This window comes from Bos indicus x Bos taurus, chromosome 21 (assembly GCF_003369695.1).
Source record: "Bos indicus x Bos taurus breed Angus x Brahman F1 hybrid chromosome 21, Bos_hybrid_MaternalHap_v2.0, whole genome shotgun sequence".
NCBI lineage: Eukaryota > Metazoa > Chordata > Mammalia > Artiodactyla > Bovidae > Bos > Bos indicus x Bos taurus.
In genome coordinates, this window is record NC_040096.1 from 55,082,444 (window position 1) to 55,109,339 (window position 26,896).

The 26,896-nt window shown below is 42.2% G+C and overlaps 1 protein-coding gene across 1 annotated transcript in view; it reads left to right on the top strand.

The window, feature by feature from the left end:
* Positions 1 to 26,896, top strand: part of TUBGCP4 (tubulin gamma complex associated protein 4) — a 42,178-nt gene that overhangs the window by 6,233 nt on the left and 9,049 nt on the right. Inside the window, exons 3-11 of the mRNA XM_027522040.1 lie at positions 3,278 to 3,400; positions 3,666 to 3,719; positions 4,131 to 4,187; positions 7,235 to 7,314; positions 8,667 to 8,868; positions 11,517 to 11,682; positions 11,920 to 12,044; positions 25,580 to 25,630; positions 26,045 to 26,150. Coding sequence (XP_027377841.1) covers positions 3,278 to 3,400; positions 3,666 to 3,719; positions 4,131 to 4,187; positions 7,235 to 7,314; positions 8,667 to 8,868; positions 11,517 to 11,682; positions 11,920 to 12,044; positions 25,580 to 25,630; positions 26,045 to 26,150 — 964 coding nt within the window. The remainder of the gene's footprint in view (positions 1 to 3,277; positions 3,401 to 3,665; positions 3,720 to 4,130; positions 4,188 to 7,234; positions 7,315 to 8,666; positions 8,869 to 11,516; positions 11,683 to 11,919; positions 12,045 to 25,579; positions 25,631 to 26,044; positions 26,151 to 26,896) is intronic.

The window sequence follows — 26,896 nt, forward strand, 5'->3', positions numbered from 1 at the left end:
TTGATGTCCTGTCCATCCCTTACTGACCATAGACTGCTCAGCAGCAACCTGAGGCTGTTTCCTCACCTATAAAATGGGGATAATAGATGGTACCTATCTCATAGGGTTGTGGGGATTAAACAAGGTAGTTCCTGTGAAGTGCCTGGTGTACAGCAGACCCACAAACAATCTTTAAGAGAAGTTTTAAAGTTCTCTTTTATTTTTAACAGTCTGCAGTTCTGTCAGTGGTAAGTAAAAAGATTGCTACATTGTGTGACTGATTCAGTGGTGACTATTTCCCAGTGGAAAGATTGATTCTGCTCTAAGAGAAAGGCTTCTCTTCTAGAATGGGAAAGGAAGGGTGCTTTTCTGAAACAAATGCAGTCAGCACCATCTGCTTCTTCTGTAAGCACTTGTCAGGCTCTTGGTGGTTTTCTATGGGGCAAAGATGTTGGAGGATAATGCCTTATAAATGTTCGTTTCTGGGACAGGGATTCTGGTTCTATCAAAGAGATTTTGTTGCAGAGAAAGTACATAAGCTAAACTTGAATTCAAAATCTAATCAATGCTAGTTTGCTATGAAAACATAATAATAATAACACAATGATCAAATTTGGAACCTGTGTATATCCTGATATAGATGAAAAGGGCTCTAATTTTAAGTGTTTGTAACTTTGGGGTTTCTGTGGTGGCTCAGCAATAAACAATCTGCCTATAATGCGGGAGAGTGAAAAAGTTGGCTTAAAACTCAACATTCAGAAAACTAAGATCATGGCATCTGGTCCCATCACTTTATGGCAAACAGATGGGGAAACAATTGAAACAGTGAGAGGCTGTATTTTCTTGGGCTCCAAAATCACTGCAGGTGGTGACTGCAGCCATGAAATTAAAAGACACTTGCTCCTTGGAAGAAAATTTATGACCAAGCTAGATAACGTATTAAAAAGCAGAGACATTACTGTGCCAAAAAGGTCTGTCTAGTCAAAGCTATGGTTTTTCCAGTAGTCACATGTGGATGTGAGAGTTGGACTGTGAAGAAAACTGAGCACCAAAGAATTGATGCTTTTGAACTGTGGTGTTGGAGAAAACTCTTGAGAGTTCCTTGGACTTCAGGGAGATCCAGCCAGTCCATCCTAAGGGAAATCAATCCTGAATATTCATTGGAAGGACTGATGCTGAAGCTGAAACTCCAACACTTTGGCCACCTGATGTGAAGAACTGACTCGTTGGAAAAGACCCTGATGCTGGGAAAGATTGAAGGCAGGAGGAGAAGGGGATGACAGAGGATGAGACAGATGGTTGGATGGCATCACTGACTCAATGGACATGGGTTTAGGTGAACTCTGGGAGTTGGTGATGGACAGGGAGGCCTGGCGTGCTGCAGTCCATGGGGTCGCAAAGGGTTGGACACGACTGAGCGATTGAACTCAACTCACAATTCAGGAGACGCGGATTCCATGCCTGTGTTGGGAAGATCCCCTAGAGAAGAAATGGCAGCCTGCTTCAGTATTTTTGACCTGGGAAATCCCATGGACAGAGGAGCCTTGCAGGCTACAATCCATGGGGTCACAGAAGAGTCAGACATGACTTAGTGACTAACAACAACAATATATCACTTTAAGAAAAGCTAACCTCTTCTATATTCACATAACTGTGGATTTTGTATGTGGATTCCTACTTTTCCAATTCCTAAAGCTATTTGTAGCACCTCTTATTTATTTATTTTTTCTGAAAAATAAAAAGCAATTTCTCTTTCATTTTGTGATAAATGAAGACATTCAGTTCTCTGAAATGATACAAGATCAAAAAAACAACTGCCTGGTTGTAAGCTAGTCTGGTCTGTTTCACCCTATGCCCATGTTCTTATTATAGCTGTGAACATTTATCTCCAGGAACTGCTAGTATCCTTTGTGGCATCCTCTGGCTACACTGTGCCTTATAACCCCTGAGCCCAAGCTTCCTACCACATTTTTTGCTTAATTCTCCTATGGTATCTACTGCCACCAGAGCCTGACCACCCAGAAAGCCTAGTCATCATGGCCTCTAGTCAACTGTTAGTTACAGTTCCCCCATGTAAAAGAAGAAGAATGCTTTTATAGAAAAACTACAGCTTTCTTGAAAGACAAGCCATATTTGTAAATAGCCTCTTGGTGAGCATCTTCTAACTTCCCGTGTTGGCTGTCAGATTCATGTTTTTAATGAATTGCCATGTGAGACAGGAGAAGGGTTGTTAGGAGGAGGACTGAGGTCATTTTATTTATTCAATAAATAGTTACCCTCTCTTCAAAGAACTGTGCTAGGAAATGAAATACAAAGATGGACAAAGTGTGAGCCCTTGCTTCTTGAAGCTGTTGGTCTAATGAGGGAACAAATAATCAAAAGTTCAATTCCAGCACTGAATAGAGATGCTATAAAAGCAACAGAGGGGAGCTATTAATTCTCTGGGGAGAGTTAGAAAGGGCTTTGCAGGGAAAAGATGCTTGAGTTGGGTCCCGCAGGAAGAGTAGGTATTTGTCACAAGCATGGGCACACAATTGTAAGCAGAACACACTCAGATTCATGGAGGTGCAAGATAGAAATAAGGCACGTTCGGGGAACTGTTGATTAATTTGGAAATGAGGATGTGAAGTTGAAAGCAGTGAAAGATAATTTTGGAGAGAGGGTAAGGGCCAGAATACAGAAGTCACCGTATGCTATGTGCTGCTAAGTCGCTTCAGTCGTGTCCGACTCTGTGCGACCCTATAGACGGCAGCCCACCAGGCTCCCCCGTCCCTGGGATTCTCCAGGCAAGAACACTGGAGTGGGTTGCCATTTCCTTCTTCAATGCATGAAAATGAAAAGTGAAAGTGAAGCCGCTCAGTCCTGTCTTGACTCTTAAGCGACCCCATGGACTGCAGCCTACCAGGCTCCTCCATCAAGAGTACTGGAGTGGGGTGCCATTGCCTTCTCCGGTATGCTATGTAGAGGAGTTTAGATATTATTCTTGGGTAAGAGGAAGCCACCAAAGGGATTTAAGCCAGAAGTTACAAGGTTAGAACTGAGTTGTTAAAAAATCTCTAGTGATAGTGTGGAAGAATACCCAGTTTGTAAAATCTCAGACACTTGGAAAATTAAAACATTATCACATTTTAAAAGGTCAGGACTCAAAATCTGTCTCTTCAGTCAGATTTTCCTCTCATGGAAACACTACTTTGATTGGAAATTATTTAAGCAAAAATAATGCCATTAATAAAGGATAATGTCTTCCTCGGGTTTCAGGCTGTGAGCTGAAAAGCTGACTTCTCTTTGTTGATTTCAGGATCACCATCCATCTCAGCAGGGCCAAGGTGGGTCACATGGAATCTACCTCAGGGCCTTCTGCACGGGGCTGGATTCAGTTTTGCAGCCTTACCGCCAGGCACTACTTGATTTGGAACAAGAGGTGAGAAGAGACGTGGGGAGCCACACCTCTGGGACTGCAGATGAGGGAACATTCCTGATGTGAGATGCCCTCTGATATGGTCAGGTAGCTAAGAGTGAGCTATTTTCATCCGAAAATCAGAATTAATTATCTTCTGTAAGTGATCAATTCTCAGTACCCTAAAATGAACCCTAAACCTACTCTCAGATTCCCTTCTAGTTTTCACAGATGAAATAGACTCAAGATACTATATATGGAGCCCTAATCACAGTGTTTTTTGTTGCAGTTCCTGGCTGACCCCCATCTCTCCATATCACATGTCAATTACTCCTTAGACCAGGTAACAAAATGCTTTGGAATCTGTTGATATCATTGGAATACTCTAACTCAGGATATTATTTTTGAGAACTTTTTTCCTTCTGGTTTCAGAGCCCAGCATTTGTTATTTCATAGGTTTTCCTAGATCAGAACTGTTTGAAGAGTTCCACATTTAATGAAAACTTACTGTCTGATGTTAATGCTCTACATTGGCCTCAGTATTAGCAGTTATGCGCCTCAGACACAGAAACTGCTCATGTCTGCCGTTCTATCTACAGCCAACCCCCACATCAGATTGCCTTAGGATCCTGGCTGTTCTGTGGCATTGCCATCTTTATGATATATGGACTGGTTAAAAACAAAGGCATTTCCTGAGTTAATTTTTTTCCTTGTGCTTGAATATATACCATCCTAATCATTCTCTACTTTGTAGTTCCAGCTCCTTTTCCCCTCTGTGATGGTTGTAGTAGAACAAATTAAAAGTCAAAAGGTGAGTACTTTTTCCTTTTGCTGGGGTAAGCACCAAGGACATAATCATAATTCATTTTCCTTTACATTCCTTTTTGAAGACCCTAGTTTTCGGTAGTTTTTATTCATTCATTCATTCAGCAATATCTGCTTGGGTATCATGCTAAGTATCAGCAAAGCAAAAATAAGTTATGACCCTGCCCTTAAGCACCTCCTGGTCCAAAAGCTGGGGTAAATAGTAACAGATGTCCCCAAGAATGCTGCTGGGTAGAGGATAAAGCTATGGATACTTGAAGGTGAGAGTTTTGTACACTAAAGATTCAAAACTTTGGATATGGAACTTGAGAAGAAGTAGAAAGTTAATCCTTAGAAAGAAGGTAATAGGTTTATTATTAGGGTGTTGGCAGCTTTCTGAGTATTGTTTAGTCATTGGGTGAAACCCAGCTGTTCATTAGTTAAATATGCCTCTTATCACAAGTTTTTATCATATGCATTGAGAAGAGGGTCTCCAGTGTCCAGAGAATGTCTTTTCTGAGTAGGATTAATAATTGAGATGCTTTGAGATTTTACATTAGAAGAATCTGCTGGTTCATAACTGGATCAGAAAGGACAAGTGGATTAAATATATTTAGTTAATTCCTGTTTTTAAGCTGATGTATTTGTGCCTTGAATATAACTAGTTAACTAGGCAGTTTGCCAGATTGCTGCTTCTTTTTTTTTTCACTGTACACGTCTAGAAACTTACACTCTGCTGCATTCATTCTGTGGCAGCAAAGTCAGTGGGGACGGCGCTCTCTGACCCTGCAAAGCTGGTTGCCCTCATCAAATAACATCAAGCTTTTATTGTGCACTTGTTGTATACCAGGCACTGTGCAAAGTGCTTCACATGTATTATCAAGGTCAATCTCCTAAGGAATCAAATAGGTTAAGGAATGTAATTAGAGTCACACGTGTATGCGTGCTCAGTTGCTCAGTCACGTCCAACTCTTTGTAACCCCATGGACTCTAGCCCGCCAGGCTCCTCTGTCCATGAATTTCCCAGGCACGCATACTGTAGTGGGTTGCCATTTCCTCCACCAGGGGACCTTTCCAACCCAGGGATCAAACCTGCGTCTCTTGCTTTTCCTACATTGGCAGTCAGATTCTTTACCTCTGCACCGCCTGGGAAGCCCCTTAGGATCATACAGAAGGTAATAAACGGTACAACTAGGATATAAACTCGGGGCTGTCTGACCCCAGACTGTGCTCTTAACTACTCTACTAAACTGTCTCCCAAAGCTAGAGGGGACCTTCTAGGTAAGTGGGGTTAGCATAAGAGGCCATGCATGGCTGCACACCTCAGTTGACCCTGAGCTTCCATTGGCCCCAGGAAGGAGAGTGGAAAACGAGTGGAGGGATTGTAGATGGGCAAGGGATTCCTGCCAGGGAACGGGTAGGAAGCTGAGTGCTGAGGCTCTAAATAAATGAGGCTGTGGGTGAGAACAGGGCAGTGCACACAGGCACAAGGGGTCCTTTAGAGTGCTGGAAATGTTATAACCCTGGATCGTGTTGATGGTTGCACACTGCTGTAAATTTATTAAACATTGTTGAAAGTACACTTAAATTAGATGAATTTTATGGTGTATAATGGAGAAGGCAATGGCACCCCACTCCAGTACTCTTGCCTGGAGAGTCCCATGGATGGAGGAGCCTGGAAAGCTGCAGTCCATGGGGTCGCTGGGGGTCGGACACGACTGAGTGACTTCACTTTCACTTTTCACTTTCATGCGTTGGAGAAGGAAATGGTAACCCACTCCAGTGTTCTTGCCTGGAGAATCCCAGGGACGGGGGATCCTGGTGGGCTGCCGTCTATGGGGTCGCACAGGGTCGGACACGACTGAAGTGACATAGCAGCATGGTGTATAAAGTATACCTCAGTAAAGCTGTTTAAAAAAAATAGAGACAAAAGGACATTGAGAGAGGAAGCAGGTTTTTAGATAAGTGTGTACCTTATAAGAAGTCTGAATTAGGCCTTAATCTGAAGTAAAGAGCGTTCTTTACTTCTTTTCCTGGAATTTGAAATGATTCTGGTTTCCTTAGTGCAGTTCTCAAACTTCATTGTGCATTAGAATCACCTGGAGCTGATTGTTAAAAGCAGATCATTGGGCCCCACCCCAGAGATCCTGATTCAGCAGGTCTGGAACAAGGTCTAAGAATTTGTAGCTCTTAAAAGTTTCCAGGTGATGCAGATGCTGCTGGGCAAAGGTGTGGGCTGGGAAAGGACAGGGATGCGGAGGGTCCATACTTAAGAACAACTATTGTGATGTTGTGATTTATAATAAGAAAAATAGATTTGGTCTTTGTCCCATTTCTGGCACAGAGCTCCTAAAACTCAGAATTTCCTAAGTAATAATAGCAATAAAGACATCTTGATATGCATAGCAAACCCCTATTTACCACACCTGTTAACCAGGTGATTTTGGGAAAACACTGAAATATGGGCTGGTTGCCCGGGGAACCAACCCTGTGATTGGAAGGTGAGAACTTGCAGTCCCACGTTTCCCACCTGACCTTTGGCAAGAAAAGCGGGCAGAGGGCAGAGAGCTGGGAAGGTCCATAGAAACCCGAAAGGATGGTTTGGAGAGCTTCCAGACTGGTGGACCAGAGTGCCTGTGTGTGCCACCGTGCCCTGCAGAAGCTCGTTTGTCCGGGACTTCGCTGTATGTATCCTTTCATCTGGGTGTTGATTGGTATCCTGGTGTATCCTTCCTAATAAATTGATAATCTAGTGAATAAATGGGTTTCCTGAGTTCTGTGAGCTGCTCTAGCAAATAAGTGGAACCCAGGGATTGAGTTGGGTTATAGGACCCCCAGCTGGTGTCAGAGAGTTGCTTGGTGGTGTGGGGGAACCCCACCCACCCCTACACACACACAGTGGAATTGGAGTCAGAATTGGAACTATGCATAGATCTTACGAGTTTATCCTCACTCTCCGTGGATTTTGCCCTCTGGATTGAATATAGAATATGAGATTGTGTTACATGAACTATTAAAATGGAATTCAGCTTGACAAGGTTGTGTTTTCCACAGATTCATGGTTGTCAAATCCTGGAAACTGTATACAAACACAGCTGCGGGGGGTTGCCTCCTGTTCGCAGTGCACTAGAAAAGTAAGTCGTGGCTTCACTGGGGTATAGGGGGGAGTGGGTGGTCAAGTGACCTGACTTGGCCCAAGTTCTGTTTCCAGGTTATCTCGGGTTTCTCTCTGGGGACAGTTGTCCCGTGAGTACAGGAGCCCATGTCAGCCTTACGGTGACTCAGAAACCACAGAAAGGGGATTCTAAGGTGTTGAGTGTCCAGGCTAGGACCTAGCTGCCTAGATGATCTTGAGGCAATCCTTCATTTTTGGATCTCATTATCCTTGGAGAATTTCCATGAAATATTCCAGATTATGCTTAGCTGTGTCTAAACGTGTATTTTGAGTAGCTTTATAATCCTCTTAAGAATTTTACTCTAACAAAATTATCCAAAAGAAGAAAATAACCATATACACAATCATTATTCATTGCAATATTGTCTGCTATATTAAGAAATGAGAAAATCACCAGTAATAGAATGCTGAATAAAAATATATTCACTTGATAGACTATAAACCAATTAAAATTACAAATTCTGAAACATGTAAAAATATTTTTATAATACTAACTGAAAAAAGGATACAAAATTATATGTATTTTATGATTGCAACTATTAAATAAATGTGAAATATGATCAAAGGCTTCCTGTAGAATACTCCACAGTCTGGATTTTTCTGATTATTTCCTCATGAGTAGATTCAGATTGGACATTTTTGGCAAGGATACTACCTAGGTTGTATTATTCCGTTAGAGCATATCAGAGTGCACACAGCGCAAGTTTGCCCCATTGCTGGTGTAAAGCTTCATCACTAGGGTTAGGTGTTTCCCACAGATCTGTTTTAGAGGAACATTTTCCACTTTGTCATTGATATGTTTTCTGAGGTGTGGTCCTTTGAGGCTGTGTAACTATCCCATTCTCCAACAACCATTCTGCATTTTGTTGGGTAATACTTTCTCAGGTATATCTGCCTCTCACCTACTGGACCTACTCTCCTTATGGGAGTCCAACAAAAGTAAAAACTTACTTAATACTGTGTTAGCCAAAAAGAGACTCCTGTAAGTCCATTTAATTTTAACAGGAATCCTCCATTTTGAAACTTATTTTACTCAAAAGGAGGGAAGAAATGTGCCTCTTCTAAAAGATGATCAGAACCTTTACCGAGCATTTCAGACTTCAGTATACAGGCTACAGGTTTGGAAATTTAACCACTTAGTTCATCCGCAGAGATTGAAGTTAAAATAGCACAATTATTTTTACCCTAATTGGTCCTTTCCTTTCTGACTGACCAAACTCTCAGGCCTCTGTTTATCCAGTTTAAAGCACGCCCTCTGTGCTCTTGTCCTCTGAGTGAACTTCTAAGGCTTTTGCTGTCCTCTCCACTCAGGATCCTGGCCGTGTGTCACGGGGTCATGTATAAGCAGCTCTCAGCCTGGATGTTACATGGACTCCTCTTGGATCAGCACGAAGAGTTCTTTATCAAACAGGGTCCATCTTCCGGGAATGTCAGCGCCCAGCCAGAAGAGGATGAGGAGGATCTGGGCATTGGGGGACTGACGGGAAAACAACTGAGAGAACTCCAGGACTTGGTGAGAGCCCAGCAAGAAGCCTAGCCTGCTCCTGCCAGGAGCTGGACAAGTCGGCAGCTGGGTGACCTTCCGCTGACTTGCCCCCAGCTCATCATGGCCGGGGCACGTTCCATAAATTCTGTAGACGCAGACAGCTGGCTTAGCTTAATACTCAAACTTAATGCCTAACAGTGAGAGACTCTAAAGTAGAAAATACACTTGTAAGATCCCTTTTGTTTCCCCTTTTCCTGGTATTTGCATTGAGGAGAGTAATAATAAGTCTTATCCCTTTAGGTCGTCTTGTTGGTACCCAGAGCTTTTACACTGCAGGTTAGTTTTGATTCAGCTCCCTAAAGTCCTGTGTTGTTCATATCCATTCATTTATCCTGTTACATTTTATTGAATGCCTGTTATATGCCAGGCACAACTGTTCCAGGTGCCACAACCGCATAAACAAATAAAATGTAGTAGTCCCTGTCCTTAAAGAGCTTACAGTTAGTGGAAGACATATTACAATATACTAAGTGCTCTGGACCAGTGAGTGTGGGTATTCTGGGAATATGGACTAGAGTGGAATATATGTCTTAAGTGCAAAGAGTTTGGGAGAACGACTTCTCTGGTGGCTCAATTGTTAAGACTGAGCTTCCAATGCAGGGGGCTGAGGTTTGATCCCTAGTCTGGGAGCTTAGATCCCATATGCCACACGGCCAAAAAAAAAAAAAAATTCCAGGCAGAGGGAAGGACTGTGTACAGTACAGAGGCCATGAAGGACATGGATCATTTGGCGGAACCATTAGTAATTCAATTGAGATGGTCAAGTAAATAAAGACTGAAATATAGAGTGTAAGGGACAGTTGGAGGGGATGTGGGAAGTGGCAGTCAGTGAAGCTTTTGAGATGAGCGGAGGTAAGATCATGAAAGCCCTTGTAAATAATGGGAAGGAATTGGGACTTGAGCCTGAAAAGAGCTGGGAACCACGAAGAATTTTAGGCAACAGGTTAACACACCTCTGTATGTTATATTAGACTTTATGATAGATCACTCTGGAAACTGCGGGAAAACTTTTTTAAAAAAATTAAGATTAGCAGCAAGTACAGTAGTTAGGAGAATGTTTGGGACATTACATATGCTCAGTTGCTTCAGTCATATCCTACTCTTTGTGACCCCATGGACTGTAGCCTGCAAGGCTTCTCTGTCCATGGGATTTTCCAGGCAAGAATACTGGAGTGAATTGCCATTTCCTCCTCCAGGGGAGCTTCCTGACCCAGGGATCAAACCCAGCTCTCCAGCGTCTCCTGCATTGCAAGCAGATTCTTTACTGTTTGAGCCATCAGTGAAGCCTGTTGGGGACATTAGCTGAAAAATAGTGGTGGCCTGCACCAAGGATGGGAACAGTAAATATGGTGAAGAAGAAAGAGGCTTCAGCGCTATTTAGGAGGTGGAGCAGGCAGGTCATGGCGATTGATTGGCCAGGGGCCCGAGGGAAGCATCAGGGATGATGGCCAAGTCTCTGCCTTTAGTGCTGGCGAGTGGTGATGGTGAGGAGTGTGGGTTGCTGATAGGAGAGAGCAGGGGAGAAGGTGTGTCTAACTCTGGACACACTGAGATGCTTGTAGGAAATGACCAGTGGGCTGAGCCTGGAGCTGATGAGAGCAGTGTGGCTTAAAGATTAAGTTTTAGGAGTTATCAGTATATCAAAGTTTTTAATCTGAGGTCCATGGGTGGCTTCAGAGGTTCTGTGAAGTGTATGTTTCCATAGTCTTCTGGAAGGTCCATCACTTTTATACTTGCAGAGAGTCCTGTGATGCAGAAAGATTAAAAATACCTGTTATGATCAGTTCAGCCTCAGAAGATGTGATTGTTTAGGAAGAGTGTGGAAAGCGAGAGGAAAAAAGGGTCTTGGGTGGTGCCCTGAGGCACACCAGCACCCAAGCCCAAAATCGAAATGGCGGATAGCAGAGATCAAAGTCAGGAGAATGGAGCTTGGGGTTCCTTATCCATACCCTGGATAAGGGTCAAATTAGCAGCAAGTCAGGGACCTGGTTGGCTAGACGGCAAGAATCTGGGGCTTCATGGGCTAGATTAGTGGTTCTCAGACTGTAGAGTGCCCAGAATCGCCTGGAGAGCTTATTAAAACATGGACTGCTGGGCCTCATCCCCCAGGTTTTCTGTAGCTCTGGGGACGGGCTTGAAATTTTGCATTTCTAACAAGCTCCCACGTGAGGCCAATGATGCTGGCCCAGGAGCCAGGTTATGAGAACCACATGGCTATATGACTCAGGCCTCTGTGAAGAGCTGGGCAGAGCAGACATGCACAGGGTAGTAAATCACAGACATGCAGACCTGGAAACAAACAGATCAGGTATCCCACAGTACAGACAAGAAGACTGAGTTCCAGACCCACTGCACAAGTTTTACACAGTAGTCAAGGCAGAGTGAGAATGAAAATCCTAATGTTAATAGAACCACTGTTATTTCCACCGTGCTTTCTGTCTAAAAATGGAATGTCTTTCTCTAGCACTGGTGATTTAATAATTATGCAAGTTCAGATTTAAAGTCCCTGCTTCCAGAAACTGTAAATCGTGGGTTGGGAGAGCTGCCAGATATTCCCTTGTTTCCCCTTTCTCACTTCATACGTTATCTCTGATGTGGGTTTTTTCCTTGCCCAGCGCCTGATAGAGGAGGAGAACATGCTGGCGCCATCTCTCAAACAGTTTTCTCTGCGAGTGGAGATTCTGCCGTCCTACATTCCAGTGAGGGTTGCTGAAAAAATCCTCTTTGTGGGAGAATCTGTCCAGATGTTCGAAAATCAAAATGTAAACCTGACCAGGAAAGGTAGGAATATCCTTGCCCGGGGTACCCCCCATCCTCAAAGGCATATTTGACATCATGCTGGACCCAGAGTCGGCCCGGACAGAGTGGGTGGCTAGGGACCTTCATGTCCTAGGGACATGGGACATGAGTGGGTGGCTAGGGACCTTCATGTTGTTCCCGGCAGCCCCAGGCAGAGAGCCCCCTGCCTGTGCAGGTTTCCTGACTCCCGCTGACCGTGAGTGCTTTCCTGTCCTACAGGATCCATTCTGAAGAACCAGGAGGACACTTTTGCAGCAGAGTTGCATCGTCTCAAGCAGCAGCCCCTCTTCAGCCTGGTGGACTTTGAGCAGGTGGTGGATCGTATTCGCAGTACTGTGGCCGAGGTTGGTCTTTCTCAATATAGATATAGTTTATTTTACTTATTTAATTGACTGCACTCGGTCGTCACTGTGGCGCATGAATTCTTTGTTGCTGCACTCGGGCTTTCTCTAGCTGTGGTGAGCAGGGAGTACTTTCTTGTGGAGCCCAGGTTCTGGGGCTCTTGGGCTTCAGTAGTTGTGGCTACTTAGGGGCACACAGCTACTCAGGGGCTTAGTTGCCCTGAGGCCTGTGGCATCTTCGTTCCTTGCATTGGTAGGCAGATTCTTAACCATTGAGCCACCAGGGAGGTCCCTCGTAGTAGAAGAAAATAGACTAGTTTCCTAGAAATTGAGTACTTGATTTATTTCCTCTTGGTGTGATTAGAACTTAACTTGCAGGGAAGTGTTTGAGAGAGCTGAAGAGCAGGAAGTAGAAAATAAAAGCATTGTTTTAATAATAGAGGCGGAACTGCCTTAGCCTTTTCCCACCTGACAGGAGTTTGATTGATAGCTAGTCAGTTACTTAGTAATAAAGGAAGATCTTGGTTTGCATTTCAGATAGACACCCTTTTGACTCCATTGTGTAGTTGGCAGTGACTCCAGGGGACCCACTAATTCTGACTAAATTTAGTGCCTTACGGCCTTAGGATAATCTATCATAGGAAGGCAGGACAAGTAATATTTTTCCATTCTTTTTTTTTTTGCACTCCAGCATTTAAAAAAATTTTTAATTGGAAGATAATTGCCCTACAGTGTTGTATGAGTTTCTGTCCTATAACAGCAACAATCAGCCATAATTGTATATTTCCCTTCCCTCTTGAGCCACTCTCTCTGCCTCCCCTCCCGCCCCTCTAGGTAATCGCAGAGCGCCAGGCTGGGCTCCCTGTGTCACGTAGCAGCTTCCCACTAGCTCTCTGTTTTACACGTGGTGCTGTGTACACGTCGGTGCTCCTCTCTCACTTCGTCCGACCCTCTCTGTTCCCCACCGTGTCCCCAAGTCCATGCTCTCTGGGTCTCCATTTCTTCTCTAAAAATAGGTTCATCAGTGCTGCTTTTCTAGATTCCATATATATGCATTAATATATATTTTTCTCTTTCTGACTCACTTCAATCTGTGTAACAGGCTCTAGGTTCATCCACTTCAATACAGCTGACTCAAATTCATTCTTTCTATGGCTGAGTAATATTCCATTGTATATATGTACCGTATCTTCTTTATTCATTCATCTGTCGATGGACATCTAGGTTGCTTCCATGTCCTGAAAATTGTAAACAGTGCTTCTATAAACATTGGGATAAATGTGTCATTTAGAATCATGGTTTTCTCAGGGTATACGCCCAGTAGTAGGATTGCTGGGTCATGTGGCAGCCTTATTCCTAGTTTTTTAAGGAATCTCCATAGTGTTCACCATAGTGGCTGTATCAATTTACATTCCCATTGACAGTGCAGTAGGGCTCCTTTTGCTCTATACCTTCTTCAGTTCAGTAGTTCAGTCGCTCAGTCGTGTCTGACTCTTTGCAACCCCACAGACTGCAGCACGCCAGGCCTCCCTGTCCATCACCAACTCCTAGAGTTTACTCAAACTCCTGTCCATTGAGTTGGTGATGCCATAGAACCATCTCATCCTCTGTCATCCCCTTCTCCTCCTGCCTTCAATCTTTCCCAGCATCAGGGTCTTTTCCAATGAGTCAGTTCTTCACATCAAGTGGCCAAAGTTTTGGAGTTTCAGCTTCAGCATCAGTCCTTCCAATGAACATTCAGGACCGATTTCCTTTAGGATGGACTGGTTGGATCTCCTTGCAGTCCAAGGAACTCTAGAGAGTCTTCTCCAACACCACCGTTCAAAAGCATCAATTCCTTGGTGCTCAGCTTTCTTTATAGTCCAACTCTCACATCCACACATGACTACTGGAAAAACCATAGCTTTGACTAGACAGATCTTTGTTGGCAAAGTAATGTCTCTGCTTTTTAATATGCTGTCTAGGTTGGTCATAGCTTTTCTTCCAAGCAGCAAGCATCTTTTAATTTCATGGCTACAGTCACCACCTACAGTGATTATGGATCCCAAAAACTAGTCTCTCATTGTTTCCATTGTTTCCCCATCTATTTGCCATGAAGTGATTGGACCAGATGCCATGATCTTAGTTTTCTGAATGTTGAGTTTTAAGCCAGCTTTTTCACTCTCCTCTGACTTTCATCAAGAGGCTCTTTAGTTCTTTGTTTTCTGTCATAAGGGTGGTGTCATCTGTATATCTGAGGTTACTGATTTTTTCTCCCAGCAGTCTTGATTCTAGCTTATGCTTCATCCAGCCCAGCATTTCTCATGATGTACTCTGCATATAAGTTAAATAAGCATGGTGACAATATACAGCCTTGACGTACTCCTTTTCCTATTTGGAACCAGTCTGTTATTCCATGTCCAGTTCTAACTGTTGCTTCTTGACCTGCATACAGATATCTCAGGAAGCAGGTCAGGTGGTCTGGTATTCCCTGGAAAATTCTCTTGAAGAATTTTCCACAGTTTGTTGTGATCCATACAGTCAAAGGCTTTGGTATAGTCAATAAAGCAGAAGTAGATGTTTTTCTGGAATGCTCTTGCTTTTTCAATGATCTAGTGGATGTTGGCAGTTTGATCTCTGGTTCCTCTGTCTTTTGAAATCCAGCTTGAACATCTGGAAGTTCACAGTTCACATACTGTTGAAGCCTGGCTTGGAGAATTTTGAGCATTACTTTGCTAGCGTGTGAGATGAGTGCATATTTGCGATAGTTCTCTGGCATTGCCTTTCTTTGGGATTGCAATGAAAACTGACCTTTTCCAGTCCTGTGGCCACTGCTGAGTCTTCTAAATTTGCTGGCATATTGAGTGCAACACTTTCACAGCATCATCTTTTAGGATTTGAAATGGCTCAACTGGCATTCATCACCTCCACTAGCTTTGTTCGTAGTGATGCTTCGTAAGACCCACTTGACTTCGCATTTCAGGATGTCTGGCTCTAGGTGAGTGATCACACCAGCATGATTATCTGGGTTGTGAAGATCTTTTTTGTATAGTTCTTCTATATATTCTTACCACCTCTTCTTAATATCTTTTGCTTCTGTTAGGTCCATACCATTTCTGTTTTAGTGTGCCTATCATTGCATGAAATGTTCCCTTGGTATCTCTGGTTTTCTTAAAGAGATCTCTAGTCTTCCCAATTCTATTGTTTTCCTCTGTTTCTTTGCATTGATCACGGAGGAAGGCTTTCTTATCTCTCCTTGCTGTTCTTTGGAACTCTGCATTCAAATGGGTAAATCTTTCCTTTTCTCCTTTGCCTTTAGCTTCTCTTCTTTTCTCAGCTATTTGTAAGGCCTCCTCAGACAACCATTTTTCTTTTGCATTTCTTTTTCTTGGGGATGGTCTTGATCACTGCCTCCTGTACAATGTCACAAACCTCCGTCCATGGTTCTTGAGGCACTCTGTCAGATCTAATCCCTTGAATTTATTTGTCACTTGTACTGTATAATTGTAAGGGATTTGATTTAGGTCATACCTGAATGGTCTAGTGGTTTTCCCTACTTTCTTCAATTTCAGTCTGAATTTGGCAATAAGGAGTTCATGATCTGAGCCACAGTCAGGTCCTGGTCTTGTTTTTGCTGACTGAATAGAGCTTCTCCATCTTTGGCTGCAAAGAATATAATCAGTTTGATTTCTGTATTGACCATCTGGTGATGTCCATGTGTAGAGTCTTATGTTGTTGGAAGAGGGTGTTTTGTTTGAAAGAGGGTGTTTTGTAAGTAAGTTCATCTGTATCATTTCTCTTTAGATTCCACATATAACGGATATCATATGATATTTCCCCTCCTCTGACTTACTTCACTCAGCATGACACACTCTAGGTCCATCCATGTTGCTTCAGATGGCCGTATCTCATTCTTTTTAATGGCGGAGTAATATTCCCTTGTGTTTATGTGCCACGTCTTCTTTATTCATTCCTGTCGACAGACATTTAGGTTGCTCCCATGTCTTGTCTGTTGTAAACAGTGCCACAGTGAACACTGGGGTGTGTGTGTTTTGGGGGCTATGCTTTTCTCGGGATATATGCCCAGGAGTGGGATTGCACAGTCATATGGCAACTCTATGTTTAGTGTTTTAAGGAACCTCCATACTGTTCTCCATAGTGGCTGTACCAGCTTACATTCCCACCAACAGGGCAGGAGGGTTCCCATCTCTCCACACCCTCTCCAGCGTTCGTTGTTTGTGGATTTTTTGATGATTGCCATCCTGACTGGTGTGAGGTCATATCTAATTATAGTTTTGGTTTGCGTCTCTCTAATAGCTGGTGGTGCTGGGCCTGTTGACCATCTGTGTGTCCTCTTTGCAGAAGTGTCTCTTGCGGTCTTCTGCCCGTTTTTTGAGTGGGTTGTTTTTATTCTATTAAGTGTCATAAGCTGTTTGGAAATGTTGGAGACTAATCCCTTATCAGTCACATCATTTGAAAAATATTTCTCCCAATCTGTGGGTTGTTTTTTGTTTCCTTTGCTGTGCAAATGCTTTTTGAGTTTAAGTAGGTCCCATTTGTTTCTTTTTGCTTTTATTTCCACTATTCTGGGAGATAGATTAAAAAAGATGTGCTGTGACTTATGTCAGAGAGTGTTCTGCATATGTTTTCTTGTAAGAGTTTGATAGTGTCCAGTCTAACATTTAGGTCTTTAATTCATTTTGAGCTTATTTTTATGTATGGAATTAAGGAATGGTCTAACTTCTTTTTTTTTTAAACACGTGGCTGTCCAGTTTTCCCAGCACCATTTGCTGAAGAGACTGTCTTCCCAGCATTGTGTGGTCTTGCGTCCGTTGTCACAGATCACTGACTGTAGGTGCGTGGGCTTATTTCGGGTTTTCTATCTGCTCCACTGATCTGTATTTCTGTTGTTGGGCCACTACCGTCCTGTTTTGATGACTGAGCTTTGTAGTGTAGTGTGAAATCAAGGAGCCTGATTCCTACAGCTCTGGCTTTCTTTTTCAAAACTGTTTTGGCTGTTCAGGGTATATTTGGCTATTTTGTGTCTCCATATCAATTTTGAGAATTTTTTGTTCTAGTTCTGTGAAAACTACCATTGGTAATTTGATAGGGATTGCATTGAATCTGTAGATCACCTTGGGTAGTATAGTCATTTGGACAATATCGATTCTTCCGATTCACAAACATGGTATATCTTTCCATCTGTTTATGTCTTCTTTGATTTCTTTCATCAGCATCTTATAGCAAAAGAGGAATACATGTCTTTTTTCTCCTTAGGTAAGTTTGTTCCTATGTATTTTATTCTTTTTTGATGCAATGATAAGTGGAATTGCTTCTTGAATTTTTTTTTGATCTTTCGTTGTTAGTGTATAGAAATGCAACTGACTTCTGTGTATTGATTTTGTTACCTGCAACTTTACCAAATTCATTTATGAGCTCTAGTAGTTTTCTGGTAACGTCTTTAGGATCTTCAGTGTAGAGTATAATGTCATCTGCAAACAGTGGCAGTTTAACTTCTTTTCTAATTTGGATTCCCTTTACTTTTTTTTCTTCTCTGATTGCTGTAGCTAGGACTTCCAAAACTCTGTTAAATAAAAGTGGTCAGATTGGACATGGTTATCTTGTCACTTCCTCCATTTGCGTGTGACACCAGTGGTAGGTTTGTCATGCGTGACCCTTTATTTTTAATACATGTGTTTTACTGAGGTAGCGTTGGCCGTGTTTCAGGTGCACAGCAAGGTGATTCAGCTACACAAATACACATGTATTCATGTAGTATTGGGGAATTATTTTCTACCATAGGTAACTGCAAGATACTGACTATAGTCCCAATGCTATACAGTGAACCTTTTTTGCTTGTTGCGTATCTGTTTTTTAATTAGAAATCTGGCATTCTATTCATACTAAGTCAAGTAGTATCAAAATGTCATAATTTTTTTAGTTAGGCAAAAATTCATAAGTTTTCTAAAATATATATTATACATATTTATATATATGTACACAAAAGCTTTTCTACTACACTTGATGAAGACTTGAGAAAGAACATCAAAAAAAAAAAAGAAATGGAGAAATTGAAGTACATAAACTGAATGAAATGGGAGCACTGAGTATGAAATAGAAAAAGTCAAACGAACTAGATAAAAGTAAAAGATCATCACTTGTTTTTAAATATGACTGCTCATTAGAAATCTATCTGGACCTTTGGAGAAAAATTAACAATACTTGAGCATTTGTATTTTTCAAAAAATTCCAAGATAATTCTGATATGCATCTGGATTTTCGAAAGTTATTTTAGGTTTTTCTATTAGATCCTAGTTTTGGTGATACAGAGTTCTGTTATTTTTCTCTTGCCAACCATGATACAATGGTATTAAGTGAGTAACAGTTCAGTTCAGTCGCTCAGTTGTGTCCAACTCTTTGCAGCCCCATGGACTGCAGCACACCAGGCCTCCCGGTCCATTGCCAACTCCTGGAGTTTACTCAAACTCATGTCCATAGACTTGGTGATGCCATGCAACCATCTCATCCTCTGCCATCCCCTTCTCCTCTCGCCTTCAATCCTTCCCAGCATCAGGGTCTTTTCCAATGAGTCAGTTCTTCGCATCAGGTGGCCAAAGTTTTGGAGTTTCAGCTTCAGCATCAGTCCTTCCAATGAATATTCAGGACTGGTTTCCTTTAGGATGGACTGGTTGGATCTCCTTGCAGTACAAGAGACTCTTAAGAGTTTTCTCCAACACCACAGTTCAAAAGCATCAATTCTTTGGTGCTCAGCTTTCTTTATAGTCCAGCTCTCACATCCATGCATAACTACTGGAAAAACCATAGCTTTAACTAGACAGACCTTTGTTAGCAGAGTAATGTCTCTGCTTTTTAATATGCTGTCTAGGTTGGTCATAACTTTTCTTCCAAGCAGCAAGCGTCTTTTAATTTCATGGCTGCAGTCACCATCTGCAGTGATTTTGGAGCCCCCCAAAATAGTGTCTCTCGTTGTTCCATTGTTTCCCCATCTATTTGCCATGAAGTGAGGGCACCGGATGCCATGATCTTAGTTTTCTGAATGTTGAGTTTTAAGCCAGCTTTTTCACTCTCCTCTGACTTTCATCAAGAGGCTCCTTAGTTGTTCTTCGCTTTCTGTCATAAGGTTGGTGTCATCTGCATATCTGAGATTATTGATATTTCTCCCGGCTGTCTTGATTCCAGCTTATGCTTCATCCAGCCCAGCATTTCTCATGACATACTCTGCATAGAAGTTAAATAAGCAGGGTGACAATATACAGCCTTGACGTACTCCTTTTCCTATTTGGAACCAGTCTGTTGTTCCATGTCCAGTTCTAACTGTTGCTTCCTGACCTGCCTATAGGTTTCTCAAGAGGCAGGTCAGGTGGTTTGGTATTCCCATCTCTTGAATAATTTTCCACAGTTTGTTGTGATCCACACAGTCAAAGGCTTTGGTGTAGTCAATAAAGCAGAAGTAGATGTTTTTCTGGAACGTTATTGCTTTTTCGATGTCACCATAGTAAAAATGTTTATTGCTTTTCACAATCAATAGCCACAGGAAAAAAAAAGATAATTACAATTTCAAGCCATAATGAGAACATGATTAATTTAACAATATAAAATAATTACATACAATTTGTGGGGGTCAAGCAGGATGATGCGGTAAGTAGAAGTGCAGACATACGCATGTTTTCATCCACCCAACCAGTCTGTGTCTCTGGTGCATTTAATCCATTTACATTTAAGGTAATTATCAGTATGTATGATCCTAAAGCATCTGCCTTTAATGTGGGAAACCCAGGTTCAATCCCTGGGTCAGGAAGATCTGGAGAAGGAAATGGCAACCCACTCCAGTATTCTTGCCTGGAAAATCCCATGGACAGAGGAGCCTGGTAGGCTATACAGTCCATGGGGTCACAAAGAATAGGACACGACTGAGCAACTTTCTTAATGGTAATTAAGAAAATTACCATTTTCTTAATTCTTTGGGGTTTATTTTCTGTAGGTCTTTTCCTTCTCTTGTGTTTCTTGCCTATAGAAGTTCCTTTAGCATATGTTGTAAAACTGGTTTGGTGGTGCTGAATTCTCTTAACTTTTGCTTATCTGGAAAGCCTTTAATTTCTCCCATCAAATCTGAAGGAGAGTCTTGCTGAGTAGAGTATTCTTGGTTGTACATTTTTCCCCTTCATCACTTTATTCTTCTTTTTTTAATCATTTTATCATAGGTTAAAGTGAAAGTCACTCAGTTGTGTCCAACTCTTTGTGACCCCATGGACTATACAGTCCATGGAATTTTCCAGGCCAGAATACTGGAGTGCCTAGCCTTTCCCTTCTCCAGGGGATCTTCCCAACCCAGGCATGGAACCCAGGTCTCCTGCACTGCAGGCAGATTCTTTACCAGCTGAGCCACAAGGGATGCCCCCCTTCATCACTTTAAATATGTCATGGCATTCCCTTCTGGCTTGTAGAGTCTCTGTTGAGAAATCAGCTGACAGCCTGATGGGAGTTCCCTTTTATGTTGTCATTCTCCCCTTGTTGTTTTTAATATTTTATTTCTAATTTTTGTCAGTTTGATTACTATGTGTGTTCGGTGTGTTCCTCCTTGGTTTTATCCTGCCTGGGACTCTGTGCTTCCTGGACATGGTTGACCATTTGCTTTCCCATGTTAGGGAAGTTTTCAGCGATTATTTCTTCAAATATTTTCCTCTGGTCCTCTCTCTCTTCCCTGGGACCCGTATAATGCAAATACTGTTGCATTTAATGTTGTCCCAGAGGTCTCTTAGGCTATCTTCATTTCTTTTCATTCTTTTTTCTATACTCTGTTCTGCAGCAGTGATTTCCACTATTCTGTCCTCCAGGTCATTTATTCATTCTTCTGCCTCAGTTATTCTGCTATTGATTCCTTCTAGTGTATTATTCATCTGTTTGTTTTTTCTTTAGTTCTTCTAGGTCTTTAGTAAACATTTCTTTCATCTTTCTCAATCTTTGCCTCCATTCTTTTTCCAAGATCCTCAATCATCTTCACTATCATTATTCTGAATCATTTTTCTGGAAGGTTGCCTATCTCCATTTCATTTAGTTGTTTTTCTGGGGTTTTATCTTGTCCCTGCGTCGGGGACATAACTTTCTGCTTTTTCATTGTGATTAACTTTCTATAATATGGTTTTTGTTTTAGCCACTGTGAGACTGTGCTGCTGCTTGCTTCTTCTGTCTGCCCTCTGATGGAGGAGACTAAATGGCTTGTATAATCTTCCTGCTGGGAGGGACTGGTAGTGGGAAAACCTGGGTCTTGCTCTGGTCAGCTGGGCCTTGCTCATCAGTAAAGCTTTAATCCAGTTATCTGCTGATTGATGGGGTTGCACTCCCTCCCTGGTAGTTGTTTGGCCTGAGGCGACCCTGCCCTGGGGTCTACAGGCTCTATGGTAGGGTTAATGGTGAACTCTAAGAGCATTTTCACAAAGGGGGACCTTCCAGTGCCCCTGTCCCTGTGGTGAGGCCCTGCCGACCGACCCTGCGCAGGAGGCCCTTCAAGACTGGACTCTGTGTTTCCCCCAGTCCTGTGGAACTTCTATAATCAAATCCCCCTGGCCCTCAAGGCCAGATTCCCTGGTGATTCCCAGTCCCTTTGTTGGATCCCCAGGCTGGGAAGCCTGATGTCATAAACTTCACAACAGTAGGAGAACTTCCTTGATATTACTGTTCTCCAGTTTGTGGGTCAGCCACCCGATGGATGCGGGATTTGATTTTATCGTGACGGTGCCCCTCCTACCGTGTCTCTGTGGCTTCTTCTTTGTCTTTGGACTTGAGGTATCATTTTCTGGTGGGGTCCAGCATCCTCCTGTTGATGGTTGTTCAACAGCTAGTTGCAGTTTTGGTGCTCTCACAGGAGGAGATAAGCGCCGATCCTTTACTCCACCATCTTGAACTGGAAGCCTGAAAAATTTTTCATTTCTCTATTTACCATCCATATATTTTCTTGGAAGTATCCAAACCTTTTTTCCATTTTTTATTGAAAAAACTTTACTTTTTCACTATTGAGTTTTGAGTCATTTATGTATTTTGGATTTGTAAGTCCTTTATCAGATACATGACTTACAAATATTTTCTCCCTCAGTTCAGTTCAGTCGCGTCCAACTCTTTGCAACCCCGTGAATCGCAGCACACCAGGCCTCCCTGTCCATCACCAACTCCCGGAGTTCACTCAGACTCATGTCCATCGAGTCAGTGATGCCATCCAGCTATCTCATTTTCTGTCGTCCCCTTCTCCTCCTGCCCCCAATCCCTCCCAGCATCAGAGTCTTTTCCAATGAGTCAACTCTTCACATGAGGTGGCCAAACTACTGGAGTTTCAGCTTTAGCATCATTCCTTCCAAAGAAATCCCAGGGCCGATCTCCTTCAGAATGGACTGGTTGGATCTCCTTGCAGTCCAAGGGACTCTCAAGAGTCTTCTCCAACACCACAGTTCAAAAGCATCAATTCTTTGGTGCTCAGCCTTCTTCACAGTCCAACTCTCACATCCATACATGACCACAGGAAAAACCATAGCCTTGACTAGACGGACCTTTGTTGGCAAAGCAATGTCTCTGCTTTTGAATATGCTATCTAGGTTGGTCATAAAGGAGTAAGCATCTTTTAATTTCATGGCTGCAGTCACCATCTGCAGTGATTTTGGAGCCCAAAAAAACAAAGTCTGACACTGTTTCCACTATTTCCCCGTCTATTTCCCACGGAGTGATGAGACCGGATGCCATGATCATTGTTTTCTGGATGTTAAGCTTTAAGCCAACTTTTTCACTCTCCACTTTCACTTTCATCAAGAGGCTTTTTAGTTCCTTTTCACTTTCTGCCATAAGGGTGGTGTCATCTGCATATCTGAGGTTATTGATATTTCTCCCAGCAATCTTGATTCCAGTTTGTGTTTCTTCCAGTCCAGCGTTTTTCATGATGTACTCTGCATATAAGTTATATAAGCAGGGTGATAATATACAGCCTTCACGTACTCCTTTTCCTATTTGGAACCAGTCTGTTGTTCCATGTCCAGTTCTAACTGTTGCTTCCTGACCTGCATACAGGTTTCCTCAAGAGGTAGGTCAGGTGGTCTGGTATTCCCATCTCTTTCAGAATTTTCCACAGTTTATTGTGATCCACACAGTCAAAGGCTTTGGCATAGTCAATAAAGCAGATGTTTTTCTGGAACTCTTCTTGCTTTTTCCATGATCCAGCGGATGTTGGCAATTTGATCTCTGGTTCCTCTGCCTTTTCTAAAACCAGGTTGAACATCTGGAAGTTCACGGTTCACATATTGCCGAAGCCTGGCTTGGAGAATTTTGAGCATTACTTTACTAGCGTGTGAGATGAGTGCAATTGTGCAGTAGTTTGAGCATTCTTTGGCATTGCCTTTCTTTGGGATTGGAATGAAAACTGACCTTTTCCAGTCCTGTGGCCACTGCTGAGTTTTCCAAATTTGCTGGCATATTGAGTGCAGCACTTTCACAGCATCATCTTTCAGGATTTGGAATAGCTCCACTGGAATTTCATCACCTCCACTAGCTTTGTTCGTAGTGATGCTTTCTAATGCCCACTTGACTTCACATTCCAGGATGTCTGGCTCTAGATGAGTGATCACACCATCGTGATTATCTGGGTCATGTCTCTTCATTCTCTTAAGAGGCTTTCAAGGAGCAAAAGGTGTTGATTTTGATTAAGTCTAGTTTATCAATTTCTATGTATTTTGTGGTTCATGCTTCTGGCATTGTGACTGAGAAACCTTTGCATTACCCAGTGTCACAAAATTTTTCTATTTTCTTTTAGAAAACTTATAGTATTTAGTTTCAATTAGGTTCATAATCATTTCTAATTATTTGTATGTGGTACAAGGTATAGATCAAGTTTTAATTTTTTGTATATGGATATTCAGTTGATCCAACATCTTGGTTCTTTTTATGATTTATTTTTGTTTATTTATATTCCTGTTATCCTTGCCTCTTAAACATATTTATAAAGAGTATTTTAAATTTGGGGGAAAAGCAAGAGGAGGGTTCCTAGTGACCTAGTGGTTAGGATTCCAGAGCAAATAAACTGTGATGCAGTTGCAACAGAAGCCTTGGCCAATCTTTTGGAGAGTTCTGAAGCTAGAATGGCCCTTCCAGAGATGTCCCAAATTGAGGTTAGAGGGCTAGGCCATTGTACCTCTGCATCTATCAGAAATTGGTTCCTCAGGAGGGAACCATGGTCACGGTAGCTCCCTTTAGCCAAAAGTGCCAGTAACAGATAGTACTCTGAACAGCTGGCGTATGGAATGTCTCAGTCTTACTGGGGAGATCTGGGTGGCTAACTATACTACCCCCTCAGGCAGTTCTAAAACTTCTCCAGTGTTATCTGCTGTTGCTGTTTAGTCGCTCAGTCTTGTCCAGCTCTTTGTGACCCTCTGAAATGTAGCCCACCAGTCTCCTCTGTCCATGGGATTCTCCAGGCAAGAATGTTGGAGTGGGTTGCCGTTTCTTTGTTCAGGGATCTCCTGACCCAGGGGTTGAACCCACATCTTCTGCATTAGCAGGCAGATTCCACGACTGAGCCACCTGGGAAGCCCATGTCTGTCTAGTCTGTCACACCTCTTTTACACCTCCCGGGTCTAATTACTTTGACCTGTGTGCACACATTCCCCTGGGGAGGTCAGCTGTTTTGTCTAGCATTGTGTATTGGAGAAGGGCCTAGTCTGTGTCAGTTCCAATGAGACAGGGCAGAGAGTAGGAACACCCAGGTAGGGATTCCAGGCACACTGAATCAACACCGATCACGTCACTGGGCAAATCCTAGTCAGGATCCTTTGATGCGGTAATGGCCATGTAGTGGATTTTTTATATTCATCATCAAGCTTGCCAAATTCTCTTACTAGTTCTAATAGTTTATGTCAGTTCTCTTGGACTCTCTGCAGGTAGTGATATTATCTGACAATAGTAAGTTTTGTTTCTTCCTTTTCAATTATTTTTTTTTTCCCCATATTGGCAAATCTTAGTACAATATTGAATGACTTTAAAAGGAATTTCTTCTAATGTTTTGCTGTGAAATAGGTTGTTTGCTGTGGGATTTTGGTATATACCCTTTATCAGAATAAAAAGATTTCCTTCTAATCTTTGCTTTCTAAAACCATCAACAGATGTTTTATCAAATGCTTTTTCTGCATCTATTGAGGCAATCATGGTTTTTCTTTTTTAATTTTTAATAGTTATTAAAGTTATTAACTTTAATAAGTTATATTCATATTAAAATTTTTTTTGAGATTGAAAAACATCAAAGTTAAACATTTGAGCCATTTAAAAATAGGCAGGTTCACTTTTTTTTTAATGTTCACAATGTTGTACAACCATCACCACTGTCTAATTCCAGAGTATTTCCATCTCATATTTTCTTACCTTTTAAACTTTTATTTCTGGGATTAACCCAGTGTGGTCATGGTATGTATACTTTTTTCAATACATTGCTGGATTTTCACAGAACCATTCTTTGTAGGAGTTTTCATTGTAATGAAACTTTGACCCTGTATTGTTGGTTCTTCTCACAGCATCTCTGGAAGCTGATGGTGGAAGAGTCAGATTTACTGGGTCAGCTGAAGGTAATAGCTTAGCTCTTCTTTTAACTCTTAAAATGATACTGGTGGTCAATGCCTTTATTCTCCAGCCTCTTCTGAGGGCACTGGTTGCCTATCCCGACTTCTAGAGTGGCTTTTTATGTCCTCATCCAGGTGGGTGGGCAAACTCCATCTAACACTACAGATTTACTCTAGCACAAAGCTTCGGCTGTTTACTTTCTTCTGGCATAATTGTGTTTTTGTTGAATAAATAAGATCAAAGACACGCCAGTCACCCATTACCAAGTATGCTCCTTTAAAATGCCAAAACCCTATGTCCTTTTGTAAGCTGGAGTGAAACAGATGAAACTTGAAATTATATGCATAAATCTCTTAGGATAGTGAAGAGCTCCTGGCCTTGCTGTTTTACTGAATTAAAAATTGAAATTCTTTCTGCAGATCATTAAAGACTTTTACCTTCTGGGACGTGGAGAACTGTTTCAGGCCTTCATTGATACAGCTCAACACATGTTAAAAACACCACCCACTGCAGTAACTGAACATGGTAATCACCCTGGGGCCTGAGAATTACCAGCTTACTGAAGTCCCAGGGCTGTAGGGGATGGCTTAGCTTGCTGCTGAACCATTTAGACCTGGTCCACATTTAAAGTAGCCTGGTGAGTTAAGAGTGTTTCCAAAGATAGAAGGCTGCTCAGGTATGCTCACACTGTTGTTACTGGGAACAGCCTCAGCTCGTGACCCTTCCTGGAAGAGGCGGTACAAGCCTTCAAACGAATTGTTCAGTTCATCTCATCAGATTATAGCCATATATTTCTTTAAGTCTGTATTGAATTTGTGACAATATTGCTTCTGTTTTGTTTTTTAAGCCTGGAGGCATGTGGGATCTGAGCTCCCTTACTGGGGATCAAACCTGCATCCCCTGCATTGGAAGATAAAGTCTTAACCACTGGGCCACTGGGGAAGTCCCTGTAGCCATATATCTCTTAAGGGACATATTAGGACGTTTTGTTTTGGCTGAGCCACGCAGCATGCTGAAACTTAGTTCCTTGACCAAGGATTGATTGAACCCCTGGTCCCTTCATTGGGAATGCAGTCTTAACCACTGAACCACCCAGGAAGTCCCCATATTGGGACTTATTGCCCCTTGTTGTATTAGAACTGTTTAGGTTGTCAGTGATGGAAAATAACCTCGGTAGAAGAGGGGAATTTATTTGCTATTGTATCTGTAACTCCAGTGGGAAAGGGTATTTGTTGTTGTTTTAATCACTAAGTCATGTCTCTTTTGTGACC